Source organism: Oncorhynchus keta, chromosome 35 (assembly GCF_023373465.1).
Source record: "Oncorhynchus keta strain PuntledgeMale-10-30-2019 chromosome 35, Oket_V2, whole genome shotgun sequence".
Taxonomy (NCBI): Eukaryota; Metazoa; Chordata; class Actinopteri; order Salmoniformes; family Salmonidae; genus Oncorhynchus; species Oncorhynchus keta.
The window spans coordinates 40,269,257-40,283,960 of record NC_068455.1 but is presented as its reverse complement, the minus strand read 5'-3'; the positions used below and the strand labels follow the sequence as shown (position 1 = coordinate 40,283,960).

Below are 14,704 nucleotides of genomic sequence, written 5' to 3'. Positions count from 1 at the left end.
ATTACATTGAGCTGATTTCTGACGTGCTGTTCCTTTTTCCGTAGTGCATTTCGGTATTGTTTTAGTGATTCACCATAGTTCTCGAGGGAAGGTCTCTGGGTTGTCATGGCAACTCTCCCTGCACCCAACCAGTGCCTCAAATCCCAGTGTTCCTCTCCACCTCTGGTTTATTAGCTGTGAGCAGCACTTAATGAAGTGTGGGTCTGAGGCTAGGTGACATCTGTCAGGCCTGCTTTATGGACTTCCCTTCTGTTGCTTGAAGTGGTGCTGCTGGGTTTGATTAGTTGAATTGCCAACTTCCTGACACACACACGCGCGCACGGGTGGCATCTCTCTCTCTTAAGTTTGATTTTTTTTTAAATTATTATTATTTTATTTTTTTAATACCACAGTCATATGTATTAGCTTTAGCCTTAGTTTTAGAAGCAACCTGACTAACATGTACATTTTAGTCATTTAGCTAGCTATATTAGGTTATTTTGAAGTTGTGGGAACATACGTTTTTGTTTTCCTATTGCTTCTGGGAATGAAGCCTTGATGTATTTTTTTTTTACACCTTTTTTCTACCCAATTTCATGATATCCGATTGGTAGCTAGTCTTGTCCCATCGCTGCAACTCCCATATGGACTCAGGAGAGGCGAAGGTCGAGAGCCATGCGTCCTCCGAAACACGACCCTGCCAAGCCTCACTGCTTCTTGACACACTGATCGCCTAACCCGGAAGCCAACCCACACCAATGTGTCGGAGGAAACGCCGTACAACTGGGGACCATGTCAGCGAGCATGCGGCCGTCCCGCCACAAGGAGTCGCTAGAGCGCGATGGGACAAGGACATCCCGGCCGGCCAAACCCTCCCCTTACCAGGACGACACTGTGCACTGCTTCATGGGTCTCCTGTTTGCGGTCAGCTGTATCAAACCCGGGTCTGTCGTGATGCAATGCCTTAGACCGCTGCGCCACTCGGGAGGCCTTGGAAGTGAGATCTTCACCTGTTCTGGGAACAACAATGTTTAGATTGCAAGGAGAGTTTAGGTTCTGAGAACGTTTTTTTAATGGTTCCCTGAAAGTAAATTTTGGGGTTTTAATGTTCTGAGATTGCAATGTTTTTCAACTCTTACAAAACTGTGCATTTTTGTAAATTCAAACAGACCCTATTTCAAAGGAAACAAGCATTCATTAAGATCACACTTAACAAGATAGAGGATAGAGTTTTGTTGACGCTGAGAACGGATGAATGTTTTTAAATGACATTCTTAGAAGTACAGAAATTCACACAGAAGAACGTTGTTTCTTAACGTTCTCTGAATAATTGGAGAAAATTACTTTTAAATGGAACCTTAAGAAAACCTGTATGAAACATTATGGGAAGGTTGTATGCAAATTAACCATAGGACAAACACTCTCTTAAAAAAAAAAAGCTACATTTGGTTCTCAGAACGTTATGTGCTAGCTGGGTTCTAATCAGGAAGTGCAAACTGTAACCAGGGACACTGTCAGTTTTGTCTATCGACTCCCAAAGTCTAATGAATGGCAACTTTCATGAGTAATTCTTCTTTCATCTCATTGTACGAGAGAGTTTGTGATGCTCCGTCTGCACAATTGAACCCAGACAGTGTAACCATAGTTCCCTTTTAACTGGGTGACGCCAGTCTCTCGCTCTTCCTCTTTCAAGGCCCTTTGTTTTTCTCATCCCCGCCACATGGCCGCTGCTCTGAAGTCACTCCTAGTGCACTACTTTTGACCCATCCCCATTTGGGATGCAGACACAGTCTTCTCCAACTCTCTCCCTGTCCCATTGTGTCCTTGTTTCCCAAAGACAATGCCAGAGAGATGGAGGGGGGATATGGAAGTGAATGGAATTCCACACACACTGCACTGTGCACTCTAACCAAGGCCCCTATTTATTATTCATTGATTGCCATGTAAGGATCATAAAAAGTGTGCGTGTGCACGTGGTCCGTGTGTATGTCCATCAGTGGTGTAAAGTACTTCAGTACAGATACCCCCCAAAAACCTACTTCAGTAGTACTTTAAAGTATCTGTACTTGACTATTTTTATAACTTTTACTTTACTACATTCCTAAAGAAAATCATGTACATTTTCCCTGACACCCAAAAGTATTTTGGATGCTTAGCCGGACTGGAAAAGGGTCCAATTCACTCACATATCCCTGGTCATCCTGACTGCCTCTGATCTGGTGGAAGCAGACATGCTTCGTTTATAAATGATGCTGGAGTGTGCCCCTAGCTATCCGTGCATTTTTTACAGTTAAATAACAGTTTGCTTTATATAAGGAATTTGATACTTAAGTTTATTTTAAACCAAATACTTTTAGACTTTTACTCAAGTAGTATTTTACTGGGTGACTTTCACTGTAACTTGAGTCATTCTTTTACTCAAGCATTACAATTGGGTACTTTTTCCACCACTGATGTCCATACCCGAAGGACAGGCTGGCAGAGTGATTGTTAATATGCACACTGGCTTGGTGCTGGCAGAGTGATTGTTAATATGCACACTGGCTTGGTGCTGGCAGAGTGATTGTTAATATGCACACTGGCTTGGTGCTGGCAGAGTGATTGTTAATATGCACACTGGCTTGGTGCTGGCAGAGTGATTGTTAATATGCACACTGGCTTGGTGCTGGCAGAGGGACTGTTAATATGCACACTGGCTTGGTGCTGGCAGAGAGACTGTTAATATGCACACTGGCTTGGTGCTGGCAGAGGGACTGTTAATATGCACACTGGATTGGTGCTGGCAGAGTGATTGTTAATATGCACACTGGCTTGGTGCTGGCAGAGTGATTGTTAATATGCACACTGGCTTGGTGCTGGCAGAGTGATTGTTAATATGCACACTGGCTTGGTGCTGGCAGAGTGATTGTTAATATGCACACTGGCTTGGTGCTGGCAGAGTGATTGTTAATATGCACACTGGCTTGGTGCTGGCAGAGTGATTGTTAATATGCACACTGGCTTGGTGCTGGCAGAGTGATTGTTAATATGCACACTGGCTTGGTGCTGGCAGAGTGATTGTTAATATGCACACTGGCTTGGTGCTGGCAGAGTGATTGTTAATATGCACACTGGCTTGGTGCTGGCAGAGTGATTGTGCACACTGGCTTGGTGCTGGCAGAGTGATTGTTAATATGCACACTGGCTTGGTGCTGGCAGAGTGATTGTTAATATGCACACTGGCTTGGTGCTGGCAGAGTGATTGTTAATATGCACACTGGCTTGGTGCTGGCAGAGTGATTGTTAATATGCACACTGGCTTGGTGCTGGCAGAGTGATTGTTAATATGCACACTGGCTTGGTGCTGGCAGAGTGATTGTTAATATGCACACTGGCTTGGTGCTGGCAGAGTGATTGTTAATATGCACACTGGATTGGTGCTGGCAGAGTGATTGTTAATATGCACACTGGATTGGTGCTGGCAGAGTGATTGTTAATATGCACACTGGCTTGGTGCTGGCAGAGTGACTGTTAATATGCACACTGGCTTGGTGCTGGCAGAGGGACTGTTAATATGCACACTGGCTTGGTGCTGGCAGAGGGACTGTTAATATGCACACTGGCTTGGTGCTGGCAGAGGGACTGTTAATATGCACACTGGCTTGGTGCTGGCAGAGGGACTGTTAATATGCACACTGGCTTGGTGCTGGCAGAGGGACTGTTAATATGGCTGTGCTGGCAGATATGTTAATATGCACACTGGCTTGGTGCTGGCAGAGGACTGTTAATATGCACACTGGATTGGTGCTGGCAGAGTGATTGTTAATATGCACACTGGATTGGTGCTGGCAGAGTGATTGTTAATATGCACACTGGCTTGGTGCTGGCAGAGTGATTGTTAATATGCACACTGGCTTGGTGCTGGCAGAGGGACTGTTAATATGCACACTGCTTGGTGCTGGCAGAGGGACTGTTAATATGCACACTGGCTTGGTGCTGGCAGAGGGACTGTTAATATGCACACTGGCTTGGTGCTGGCAGAGGGACTGTTAATATGCACACTGGCTTGGTGCTGGCAGAGGGACTGTTAATATGCACACTGGCTTGGTGCTGGCAGAGGGACTGTTAATATGCACACTGGCTTGGTGCTGGCAGAGAGACTGTTAATATGCACACTGGCTTGGTGCTGGCAGAGGGACTGTTAATATGCACACTGGCTTGGTGCTGGCAGAGTGATTGTTAATATGCACACTGGCTTGGTGCTGGCAGAGTGATTGTTAATATGCACACTGGCTTGGTGCTGGCAGAGGGACTGTTAATATGCACACTGGCTTGGTGCTGGCAGAGGGACTGTTAATATGCACACTGGCTTGGTGCTGCCGTGTTCATCCCTTCTTTCTCTCCTCTTCTTCCAGCCCATGTGGAGAATGAGGAGCAGTACACCCAGGCTCTGGAGAAGTTTGGGGAGAACTGTGTCTACAGGGACGACCCTGACCTGGGTTCTGCCTTCCTCAAGTTCTCGGTCTTCACCAAGGAGCTCACCGCCCTCTTCAAAAACCTGGTGAGAAGAAAGACTGAGATGAACCCCGTTTTGTTCTTTTATGCACCTTCAAACTAATTATTTGTTCTGAATGAGGAAAAGTCTACCAGCTTGAGGAATTTAGAATGAAATAAGTGTTTTACGGCTGCCGAGAATCAAAGCCAGGAAATTAGCCATTCCATCTTCTGACTCCAACATGGCAACCTAGTTCCATACCTGGCAACCCACCTGGTCAGTTCTTGAGACGACACATATTAAATCAACAGTGAATCCGCTCTCTGCGTAAATTGACATTGTTCTTGTGGTGAGGCAAAATCCTCTAGAATGACTGTCAGGTGTTTCTAATAAAGCTTGGGGGTTGTTTAAATCTATATTGGGATTCAAAATGGGGTCTCTGTAAATTGGATCCAGCAGGTATTTGGTCTTCAAGTAGCACTTTGGACGTTGTGATGGAAAACTGATCTACCCCAAAGGCCTCCGATTCCCGATAACATTCTGACCCCAGAGTATAAGCACACAATTAGAGCAGGATGGAAATCACTCCATGTCCCTAGGGTAGGAATTCCACACGCACACACATGCCTTTTATTCCACAGCAGATCCAGTGCCTTCAGAAAGTACACTACTTAACCAAAAGTATGTGGACACCTGCTCATTGAACGTCTCATTCCAAAATCATGGCCATTAATATGGAGTTGGTCCCCCCTTTTGCTGCTACAACAGCCTCCACTCTTCTGAGAGGACTTTCCACTGGATGTTGGAACATTGCTGCGGGGACTTGCTTCCATTCAGCCACAACCATTAGTGAGGTCGGGCAAGGTTGGGCGATTAGGCCTGGCTCGCAGTCGGCGTTCCAATTCATCCCAAAGTTGTTCGATGGGGTTGAGGTCAGGGCTCTGTGCAAGCCAGTCAAGTTCTTCCAAACCAATCTCGACAAACCATTTCTGTATGGACCTCGCTTTGTGCACGGGGGAATTGTCATGCTGAAACAGGAAAGGGCCTTCCCCAAATTGTTGCCACAAAGTTGGAAGCACAGAATCATCTAGAATGTTATTGTATGCTGTAGCGTTAAGATTTCCCTTCACTGGTACTAAGGGGCCAAGCCCGAACCATGGAAAAACAGCCGCTGACCATTATTCCTCCTCCACCAACCTTTACAGTTGCTACTATGCTTTGCGGCAGGTAGTGTTTTCCTGGCATCCGCCAAACACAGATTCGTCCTTCAGAGTGCCAGATGGTGAAGCATGATTCCTCACTCCAGAGAATGCGTTTCCACTGTTCCAGAGTCCAATGGCAGCGAGCTTTACACCACTCCAGCCCCCGCTTGTGTGCGGCTGCTTGGCCATGTAAACCCATTTCATGAAGCTCCCGACAAACCGTTTTTGTGCTGACGTTGATTCCAGAGGTAGTTTGGAATTCGATGAGTGTTGCTACCGAGGACTGAGTTTTACGCGCTTCTGCACTCGGGGACCCTTTGTGTGAGCTTGTGTGGTCTACCATTTCGTGGCTGAGCCGTTGTTGCTCCTAGACATTTCCACTTCACAAAAACAGCACTTACAGTTGACCGGAACAGCTGGAGCAGGTCAGACACTTGACAAACTGACATCCTATGACGGTGCCACATTGAAACTCACAAAGTTCTTCAGTAAGGCCATTCTACTGCCAATGTTTGTCTATGGAGATTGCATGGCTGTGTGCTCAATTTTATACACCTGTCAGCAACGGGTGTGGCTGAAATAGCCGAATCCACTCATTTGAAGGGGGTCCACATACTTCTGTATTTATGTATTCACGCCCCTTGACCTTTTCCACATTTTGCTGTCTTAAAGCCTGAATTTAAAATGGATTCAATTGTCATTTTTTGTCACAATACCCCATAATGTCAAAGTGGAATTATGTTTTTGAAATTGACAGATTCAGTAAACAATGAAATGCTGAAATGTTTTGAGTTAGTAAGTATGCAACCCATTTTGTTATGGCAAGCCTAAATAAGTTCAGGAGTAAATATGTGCTTAACAAGTCTCATAATAAGTTGCATGGACTCACTCTGTGTGCAATAATAGTGTTTTAACATGATTTTTGAATGACTGCCTCATCACTGTACCCCACACACACAATTAAGGTCCCTCAGTCACAATCAGTGAATTTCATACAAAGACCAGGGAGGTTTTTCAGATGCCTCGTGAAGAAGGGCACCTATTGGTAGATGGGGTAAAGATTGTTTTTAAAGCAGACATTGAATATGTTATCAATTACATTTTCGATGGTGTATCAATACGTCCAGTCACTACAAGGATACAGGCGTCCTTCCTAACTCAGGAAACCGCGCTGGGATTTCACCATGAGGCCAGTGGTGACTTCAAAACAGTTAGTTTGAATGGCTGTGATAGGAGAGAACTGTGGATGGATCAACAACATTGTAGTTACTCCACAATAGTAACCTAATTGATAGTGAAAAGAAGGAAGCCTGTACAGAATAAAAATATTCCAAAACATGCATCCTGTTTCCAACAAGGAACTAAAGTAATACTGCACAAAATGTGGCAAAGCAAATCACTTTTTGTCCTGAATACAAAGTGTTATGTTTGGGTCAAATACATCACATTACTAAGTACCACTCCATATTTTGAAGCATACTGGTGGCTGCTTCATGTTATGGGTATACTTGTAATTGTTAAGGAATGGAGCTAAGCACAGTCAAAATCCTGAAGAAAAACCTGGTTCAGTCTGCTTTCGACTAGACACTGGGAGATGAATTCACCCTTCAGCAGGACAATAACCTAAAACACAAGGTCAAATCTACACTGACGTTGCTTACCATAAGGCCATAGAATGTTCCTGAGTGGCGGAGTTACAGTTTTGACTTAAAAAATAAAATGTGTATATATATATATTTAGCCTTTTATTTAACTAGGCAAGTCCGTTAAGAACACGTTCTTCTTTTCAATGACAAACTACCCCGGCCAAACCCAGACGATGCTGGGCAATTTGTGCGCCGCCCTAGGAGACTCACAATCACGGCCGGATGTGATACAGCCGAGATTCGAACCAGGGACTGTAGTGACGCCTACTTCCACTGAGATGCGGTGCCTTAGACTGCTGCGCCACTCGAGAGCACCTTAAATCTACTTGAAAATCTATGTCGGGGGGTGCAGCAACTCTATATATATTAGGAAGGTGTTCTTAAAGTTTAGTGTAGTCAGTGTACGTGGCTATGATGCGGTCCTACACCATTTCCTGGTTTTACAGACAGACCACTAGAAGGTCAATCATGGTGAAAACTGTTTTGACCTACTGAGAGAACCTAGGATTTCACCAAATTGTCAGGAGTTTCATCATTTTTATTTCTGGGAGTAGACTATCACTTTAAGACACACCGTTGTAGAGTACACAGTGTCTTTACAAAGACACCGAAATACAGAGACACACACACACACACACACACACACACAACCAGCTAAGGTGAGTGCGTTTAAACAGCACGCATAATCTGTGGTTGTCACTATTCACCCATGCTCGCGTTGAACCCCTCTGACCTAGGCCCTCTCCACTCTGTCCATTTCAGTTCCAGAACATGAACAACATCATCACCTTCCCTCTGGACAGCCTGCTGAAAGGAGACCTGAAAGGAGTCAAAGGGGTGAGGAACACTATCCTGCATGGCTTTCTGTTACACTGTGTTGGTTATTACAGGCAGAGATTAAAGTAGAGATGTGTAAAAGCTCTTCCATTACCCTACTACACTGTTGTAATTACTAGGTACTGTACATGTTTTGTAGCTGCTGGAGAACAGATGAGGTGTGTGAGATGAGGATGATTTGTGTGTGTGTGTGTGTGTTGGGGGTGGAAACTATAAATGGCGCACCGCTCTTGCACTAGACGTCACCGTAACTACACTCCGTCACACATTTAAAGTCTGGGACCAGCCCACATATTCTACTAGCTCCAGTAGAAACCAGTCAGCCAGTGTGGGATGGTGCAGACAGCCTACTGCAGGAATGCAATCAGAATCTTGTTTATATCAATGGGAGGCCGGCCCCAGACAGCCCAGTCTGCCAGGCCTCTAATCCAATCAGCACTCATTACGGTCTTCTCTGATCTCTCTCTCTTTCCCTCCCTCTCTCTCTCTGAGAGACTGGCTATCCCATGGCTGCTCACTCTAGCCTCTTAAAATCTCCAAGGTCTCTTGCTTTCTTTTTTTTCTTCTCTTCCATGCCCCCCACCTCTCACCTTTGTAACTGTTGGCATCCACAGGCTACATCAGCCCAAACGAGTAGGCTTGTGCACAGAGTAGGGCTGACCCCAATTAGTTGACGGGTCTATTGTTTGGTCGTTAGGCTGTTGGTCGATCAAGATTGTTTTAGTCGATTAGTGACATATGTATGTAATAATTTGCGCCCATCTCAATGAACTAATCCAAAGCCAATTCATGCTTGATCCGAAAATGTGGTCGGAGGCTCCATTTGGAGGGTGTGACACAATTGCAGAGCCTTCAAAGGCATGCAGAGGACAAATCGAGCTCCGTTCCACATCACAATGCGGAGGGCTCTGTATAGCTCCACATTGACATGATTGGTTGACAGTAGGTGGGGGGGCGGTACATCCTGTGTAAACACAAACTCACTTCCTTGACGACAGCACTGCTTCTGCGACGTGCACAAAGTAATGAATGCCCTGACTTCTTCACCGGAAACAGATGTCAGATTGACCATGCCCCGAGATGCACAATGCACTTTCAGAATGCTCTCTTTCCCATCAATGTGTGCACATTCCTTGTTTCTTTAACTTCATTGTGTGAATTGTTTGCGTTTTGATTGTTAGTGTATCAATTCCCCATTACATATCTCAGCAGTACTGCATTTACCTGTTCATTCCTAAAACTTCTAATCTACAATGTTTTACTTTTGGTTAAGGTAATTTATTTTAATGCATTCAATATTATTCTTCCAGTTGTCACTGTCAGAGTGGACACATTGTTAGCAGAGCGCACAGCCTATGCGACACTAGTGAGAAACAAGTTTTGTATGTTTTTCATTTCATTTACGAGTTTTGTCAATTTAGTCATTGTCTTTTGATTAGAGTGCTCCTGTCAATGTTGAGTAATGGAGCGCACGCATAGAAGTAGGCCTATAGGCTACCTGGCCTGCGCGCAAATGTATTCATTTGGGGCGGCAGGTAGCCTAGTGGTTAGAGCGTTGGACTTGTAACCTGAAAGGTTGCAAGATCAAATCCCCGAGCTGACAAAAGTTCCTCATTGTATTTTGAAAAATCTTTCCAGCTTTCTCCCTTTCAATAACCACTTGGCGTGAATGGCAAAAATGTCATGCTCTGATCCAGTGGAAACCTGATTACTTCTTATCAGCGCTTGACTTGGACTGAAATAGATTCCGGGACTCATTTTGGGTGCTGGTACTTGTTATATTTAGGTGCAGGAGCTCCGCAATAATTTTGAGATAATATTCTATAAGGAGGAACAGAAGCTCAAGCAGTAGAACATTTGAGGTGCCGGTCCTCTGCTCTGGTGAGCTCCTGCCCAGGTCAAGAACGGTCTCTTATCCACGTCCGCTCACTGGCACAGGAAACTCTGAGGGCCCAGAATGTTTTATACAGTGCTGAAAGTTCCTTAGTGCAAGCTTCAGGTCTGTCCCAAGTTAATAGCTGGTACAATATTTCAAGTTTGTTGCAGACAGGCCATGTGTAGCCAATGTGATTTATAGAATATTTATTTATTTTTATCCGGAAATGTTCTACCTGCAGGCTGCAATGTTTTTATTGGTTGGTTTTATGTAGACTGTGTTTACATAGCAATGGCAATAGAAGTTACTTTTTAGCTTTGTCATTTTCATTTAGATTTGGATAGAATTTTGATGAAACGAGTATAATGGCAGAATCTGCGAAAGCCAGCAGGAGCAAGAGGAGAGTAGTTGGTTCAGTTTTTTCTTCTGGTTAGCCAGACCTCTCGCCCTCTTAAGGAATTTGTCTTATTTCATCAAACTGTAAGCTTAAAGCACCAGACAAGCTCGATGCATATAGTTGATTTTATTCAAACCATAGGTTGTGTCTATATATGGAAAAATACACGTTGAAAAATGGCGACCGATTGGTCGAAAGAACAGACTTTCGGTCAACCAAGATGTTTTTCAGTTGGGGACAGCCCTAGTACAGGGCCTATCTGGACTGACAGAGGGAAGTAAGTAGGCCATTGAACGGTGAGTACTGACAGAGGGAAGCAAGTAGGCCATTGAACTGCGAGTACTGACAGGGAAGTAAGTAGGCCATTGAACGGTGAGTACTGACAGGGAAGCAAGTAGGCCATTGAACTGTGTGTACTGACAGAGGGAAGCAAGTAGGCCATTGAACTGTGAGTACTGACAGGGAAGTAAGTAGGCCATTGAACGGTGAGTACTGACAGGGAAGCAAGTAGGCCATTGAACTGTGAGTACTGACAGGGAAGCAAGTAGGCCATTGAACTGTGAGTACTGACAGGGAAGCAAGTAGGCCATTGAACTGTGAGTACTGACAGAGAAGCAAGTAGGCTATTGAACGGTGAGTACTGACAGGGAAGCAAGTAGGCCATTGAACGGTGAGTACTGACAGGGAAGCAAGTAGGCCATTGAACTGTGAGTACTGACAGAGCGGGAGAAGCAGTGGTGCCGATTTTCTCATTACCCCACTGGTGACTCTCATTACACTCCTGACATGGGGCTAATGGGGTGCAAGTCATGGTGCTTTCTGCTCTGATTCACACAGCCTGTCTCTCCATTAACCACTGGGGGGTGAGGAGAGAGAAAGCGAGAATGCGTGCGAGACTGTTAAGAGAGACAATTAAAGACTTTCCAACCCCAGCTTGCAGTACGTAATGTTCACCATCTCTCACTTACACTGCCAGAGGACCTTTTCCCTCCTCTCTTGCTTTCTCCATCATTATTCCTCTCCTCCCTCAGGGAAGGCACCTGTGGAGAACAGGAGGAAGGTGTTGCACCTATTCAGACACTGAACAGTCAGTTTCTTAATAGGCGCCTGCTTATCAATAACTGGAAGAAACAATGCAATTTTTTAATTTAACCTTTTATTTTACTAGGCAAGTCAGTTAAAAACATATGATTATTTACAATGACGGCCTACCCCGGCCAAACCCAAACCCGGACGATGCTGGGCCAATTGTGCGCCGCCCTATGGGTCTAGGTTGCTCCTCATTACACACAACAGACCAGTAAATCATATTTACATCTTTTCGACATAGGATTCTGATTCAAAGTGGCAACTTTATTAACCCACCAGGGGGGGAATTCATTTGGTCATGTGCTTAAAAAGACGGTACACAGAAACGACACTAATTCATTCAAAGTGCTATAGCTACACATTTAAAGTGAGTGGCTGTTGGAATACGAGTCCCTATATCTCTCTGTTTTCATTTTCTTTTGGCAAAGTATCTTTCCTCTTGTCTGGCTGCTGCTGTGACTGAAGTTTGAGTGAAGGGGATGAGAACTGTCCTGTAAAATGCTTTCCATTTTTAGGAGGATGCTTTTTGTATACAGGTTGGTGGCTGCTTCGTGATCTATACCAATTATCCTTCCCGCTGTCTTAATCTAGCGCTGTAGCTTGACTTGGTCTTGCACTCGCATGTTTCCAAACAGGCGTTTTAGACCAAAGGACATTACACTCTGCCCTGCAGATTCCCAGTCTATTTCGATTCCCATATGTGGTTACTCTATCAACTGGTTCCCCATTAATCTTCATAGGGGGTAGTGGAGTTTTTGTTCCTTCTCAAATGAAGTTCCATCTCTTTTGTTTTCTCAACGTTTATTTCAAGAAAGTTATCTGCACACCGCTGGACAAATTTAGCCTTTTCTCTTTCAAAACCTTGAGGCTTATTCTGGGTGGAGGAAACCCACAACCGCGGTGTCATCCGCATATTTAAAAAATCTTGTGGGCTGCGTCAGGGTTGACAATTGTTTGTGTACAGTATTCGTGAAAGTACGCAAGGGGCTCCCGTATTCACTGTTCTAGATGTAGAGATGGCGGAGTTAAACTTCACTTGTTGAGTACGGTTCACAAGGAAACTATTAATCCACTTGATCAGTAGCGTTGACACCCAAATTCACCAGTTTATCCTCCAGTCAATTAATACAATTTTCACTAGGCTATTTGCCTATTCTAAATGTTCGTAGATATTGTTCAGCGTGACCAGTAACTCATCAACACCCATGGAGTCACGGTATGCGAATTGGGATGAGAGACCAGAGAGTTTGTTTTGGCCTGAAGTGCCTTCCTGCTGACGCCATCTGGACCATATGATTTTCGTGGAATGACACGTTGAGAGTATTGCTTGACGTCATTCATAGAAATGCGTATATCAACAGCTGACATGCTGTTTTATATTGTCCAAGACCACTTTCTGCTGCAATGTAAAATATCACACATGTTAAAGCTACAATTGGAACGGTTGAAATTATTTGCAAAAGCAAGGTCATTTTCAACGGTCATACAATGTCTCTTTGGTTTATAGCCTGTGATGGTTTGTAGCCTTTGTCAGGCTTTCCTACTGTCCTTGTCCTAGGAATCACTAGAAAACCTTCTTGTACAATATTTTAGACCCAGGCTTTGGAACTTTGGTTTTCCTACATATGGCCACTATATTATGATTGCCACATCCAATGGGTGTGGATACTGCTTAAGAGAAGATTTCTATAGCGTTAGTAAAGATATATAATCTATACACGTGAGTGCTTTCAGTTCCTGTGCTGTTTGTAAATGCCCAGGTAGGTTGACTGATAACCCGAACCAGGTTGCAAGCACTGGTTACAGTTTGAAACTTCATCTTGAGTGGACAGCTTGATGAAAATGTTTAGGTCACCCAGAAAATATACCTCTGTTGATATCAACAATCAAGCATTTCACACATATTATCCAGATACTGACTGTTAGCACTCTGTGGTCTATAGCAGGCCTCTCGTCTTACCGGATATACAATGGGGCAAAAAAGTATTTAGTCAGCCACCAATTGTGCAAGGTCTCCCACTTAAAAAGATGAGAGAGGCCTGTAATTTTCATCATAGGTACACTTCAACTATGACAGACAAGATGAGAAGAAAAAAAGAAAAAAAATCCAGAAAATCACATTGTAGGATTTTTTAATGAATTTATTTGCAAATTATGGTGGAAAATAAGTATTTGGTCAATAACAAAAGTTTCTCAATACTTTGTTATATACCCTTTGTTGGCAATGACAGAGGTCAAATGTTTTCTGTAAGTCTTCACAAATTTTTCACACACTATTGCTGGTATTTTGGCCCATTCCTCCATGCAGATCTCCTCAATGTGATTTTTCTGGATTTTTTTTCTCATTTTGTCTGTCATAGTTGAAGTGTACCTATGATGAAAATTACAGGCCTAGTCTTAAATGGAGCTAATCCAGTTTATTCTTCAGTGATTGCACGTTGGCTAATAAACTCAGCAAAATAAGAAACTGACCTTTTTCAGAACCCTGTCTTTCGGAGATAATTCATAAAAATCCAAATTATTTCAGATCTTCATTGTAAAGGGTTTAAACACCGTTTCCCATGTTTGTTCAATGAACCATAAACAATGAATGAACATGCACCTGTGTAACGGTCGTTAAGACACTAACAGCTTACAGACAGTAGGCAATTAAGGTCACAGTTATGAAAACTTAGGGTCCTAAAGAGGGCTTTCTACTGACTCTGAAAAACACCAAAAGAAAGATGCTGAGGATTCCTGCTCATCTGCGTGAACGTGCTTTAGGCATGCTGCAGGGAGGTATGAGGACTGCAGTTGTGGCCAGGGCAATAAATTGCACTGTCTGTACTATGAGACGCCTAAGACAGTGCTACAGGGAGACTGGACGGACAGCTGATTGTCCTTGCAGTGGTAGACCACGTGTAACAACACCTGCACAGGATCGGTACGGCATACCTGTGGGACAGGTACAGGATGGCAACAACAACTTCCCGAGTTACACCAGGAACTCTCAATCCCTCCATCAGTGCTCAGACTATCCGCAATAGGCTGAGAGAGGCTGGACTGAGGGCTTGTAGGCCTATTGTAAGGCAGGTCCTCAACATACATCACTGGCAACAACGTCGCCTATGGGTACAAATCCACCGTCGCTGGACCAGACAGGACTGGCAAAAAGTGCTCTTCACTGACGAGTCACGATTTTTGTCTCACCAGGGGTGATGGTCG

General features: G+C 44.2%; 1 protein-coding gene across 7 annotated transcripts in view; it reads left to right on the top strand.

Annotated features, from left to right (window-relative positions):
- The window catches only part of asap2a (ArfGAP with SH3 domain, ankyrin repeat and PH domain 2a), a 95,619-nt gene that overhangs the window by 40,788 nt on the left and 40,127 nt on the right, over window positions 1-14,704 (top strand). For all 7 annotated transcript variants that reach the window (XM_052496994.1, XM_052496999.1, XM_052497000.1 and 4 more), the window contains exons 3-4: window positions 4,374-4,519; window positions 8,064-8,138. In XM_052496994.1, coding sequence (XP_052352954.1) covers window positions 4,374-4,519; window positions 8,064-8,138 — 221 coding nt within the window. The remainder of the gene's footprint in view (window positions 1-4,373; window positions 4,520-8,063; window positions 8,139-14,704) is intronic.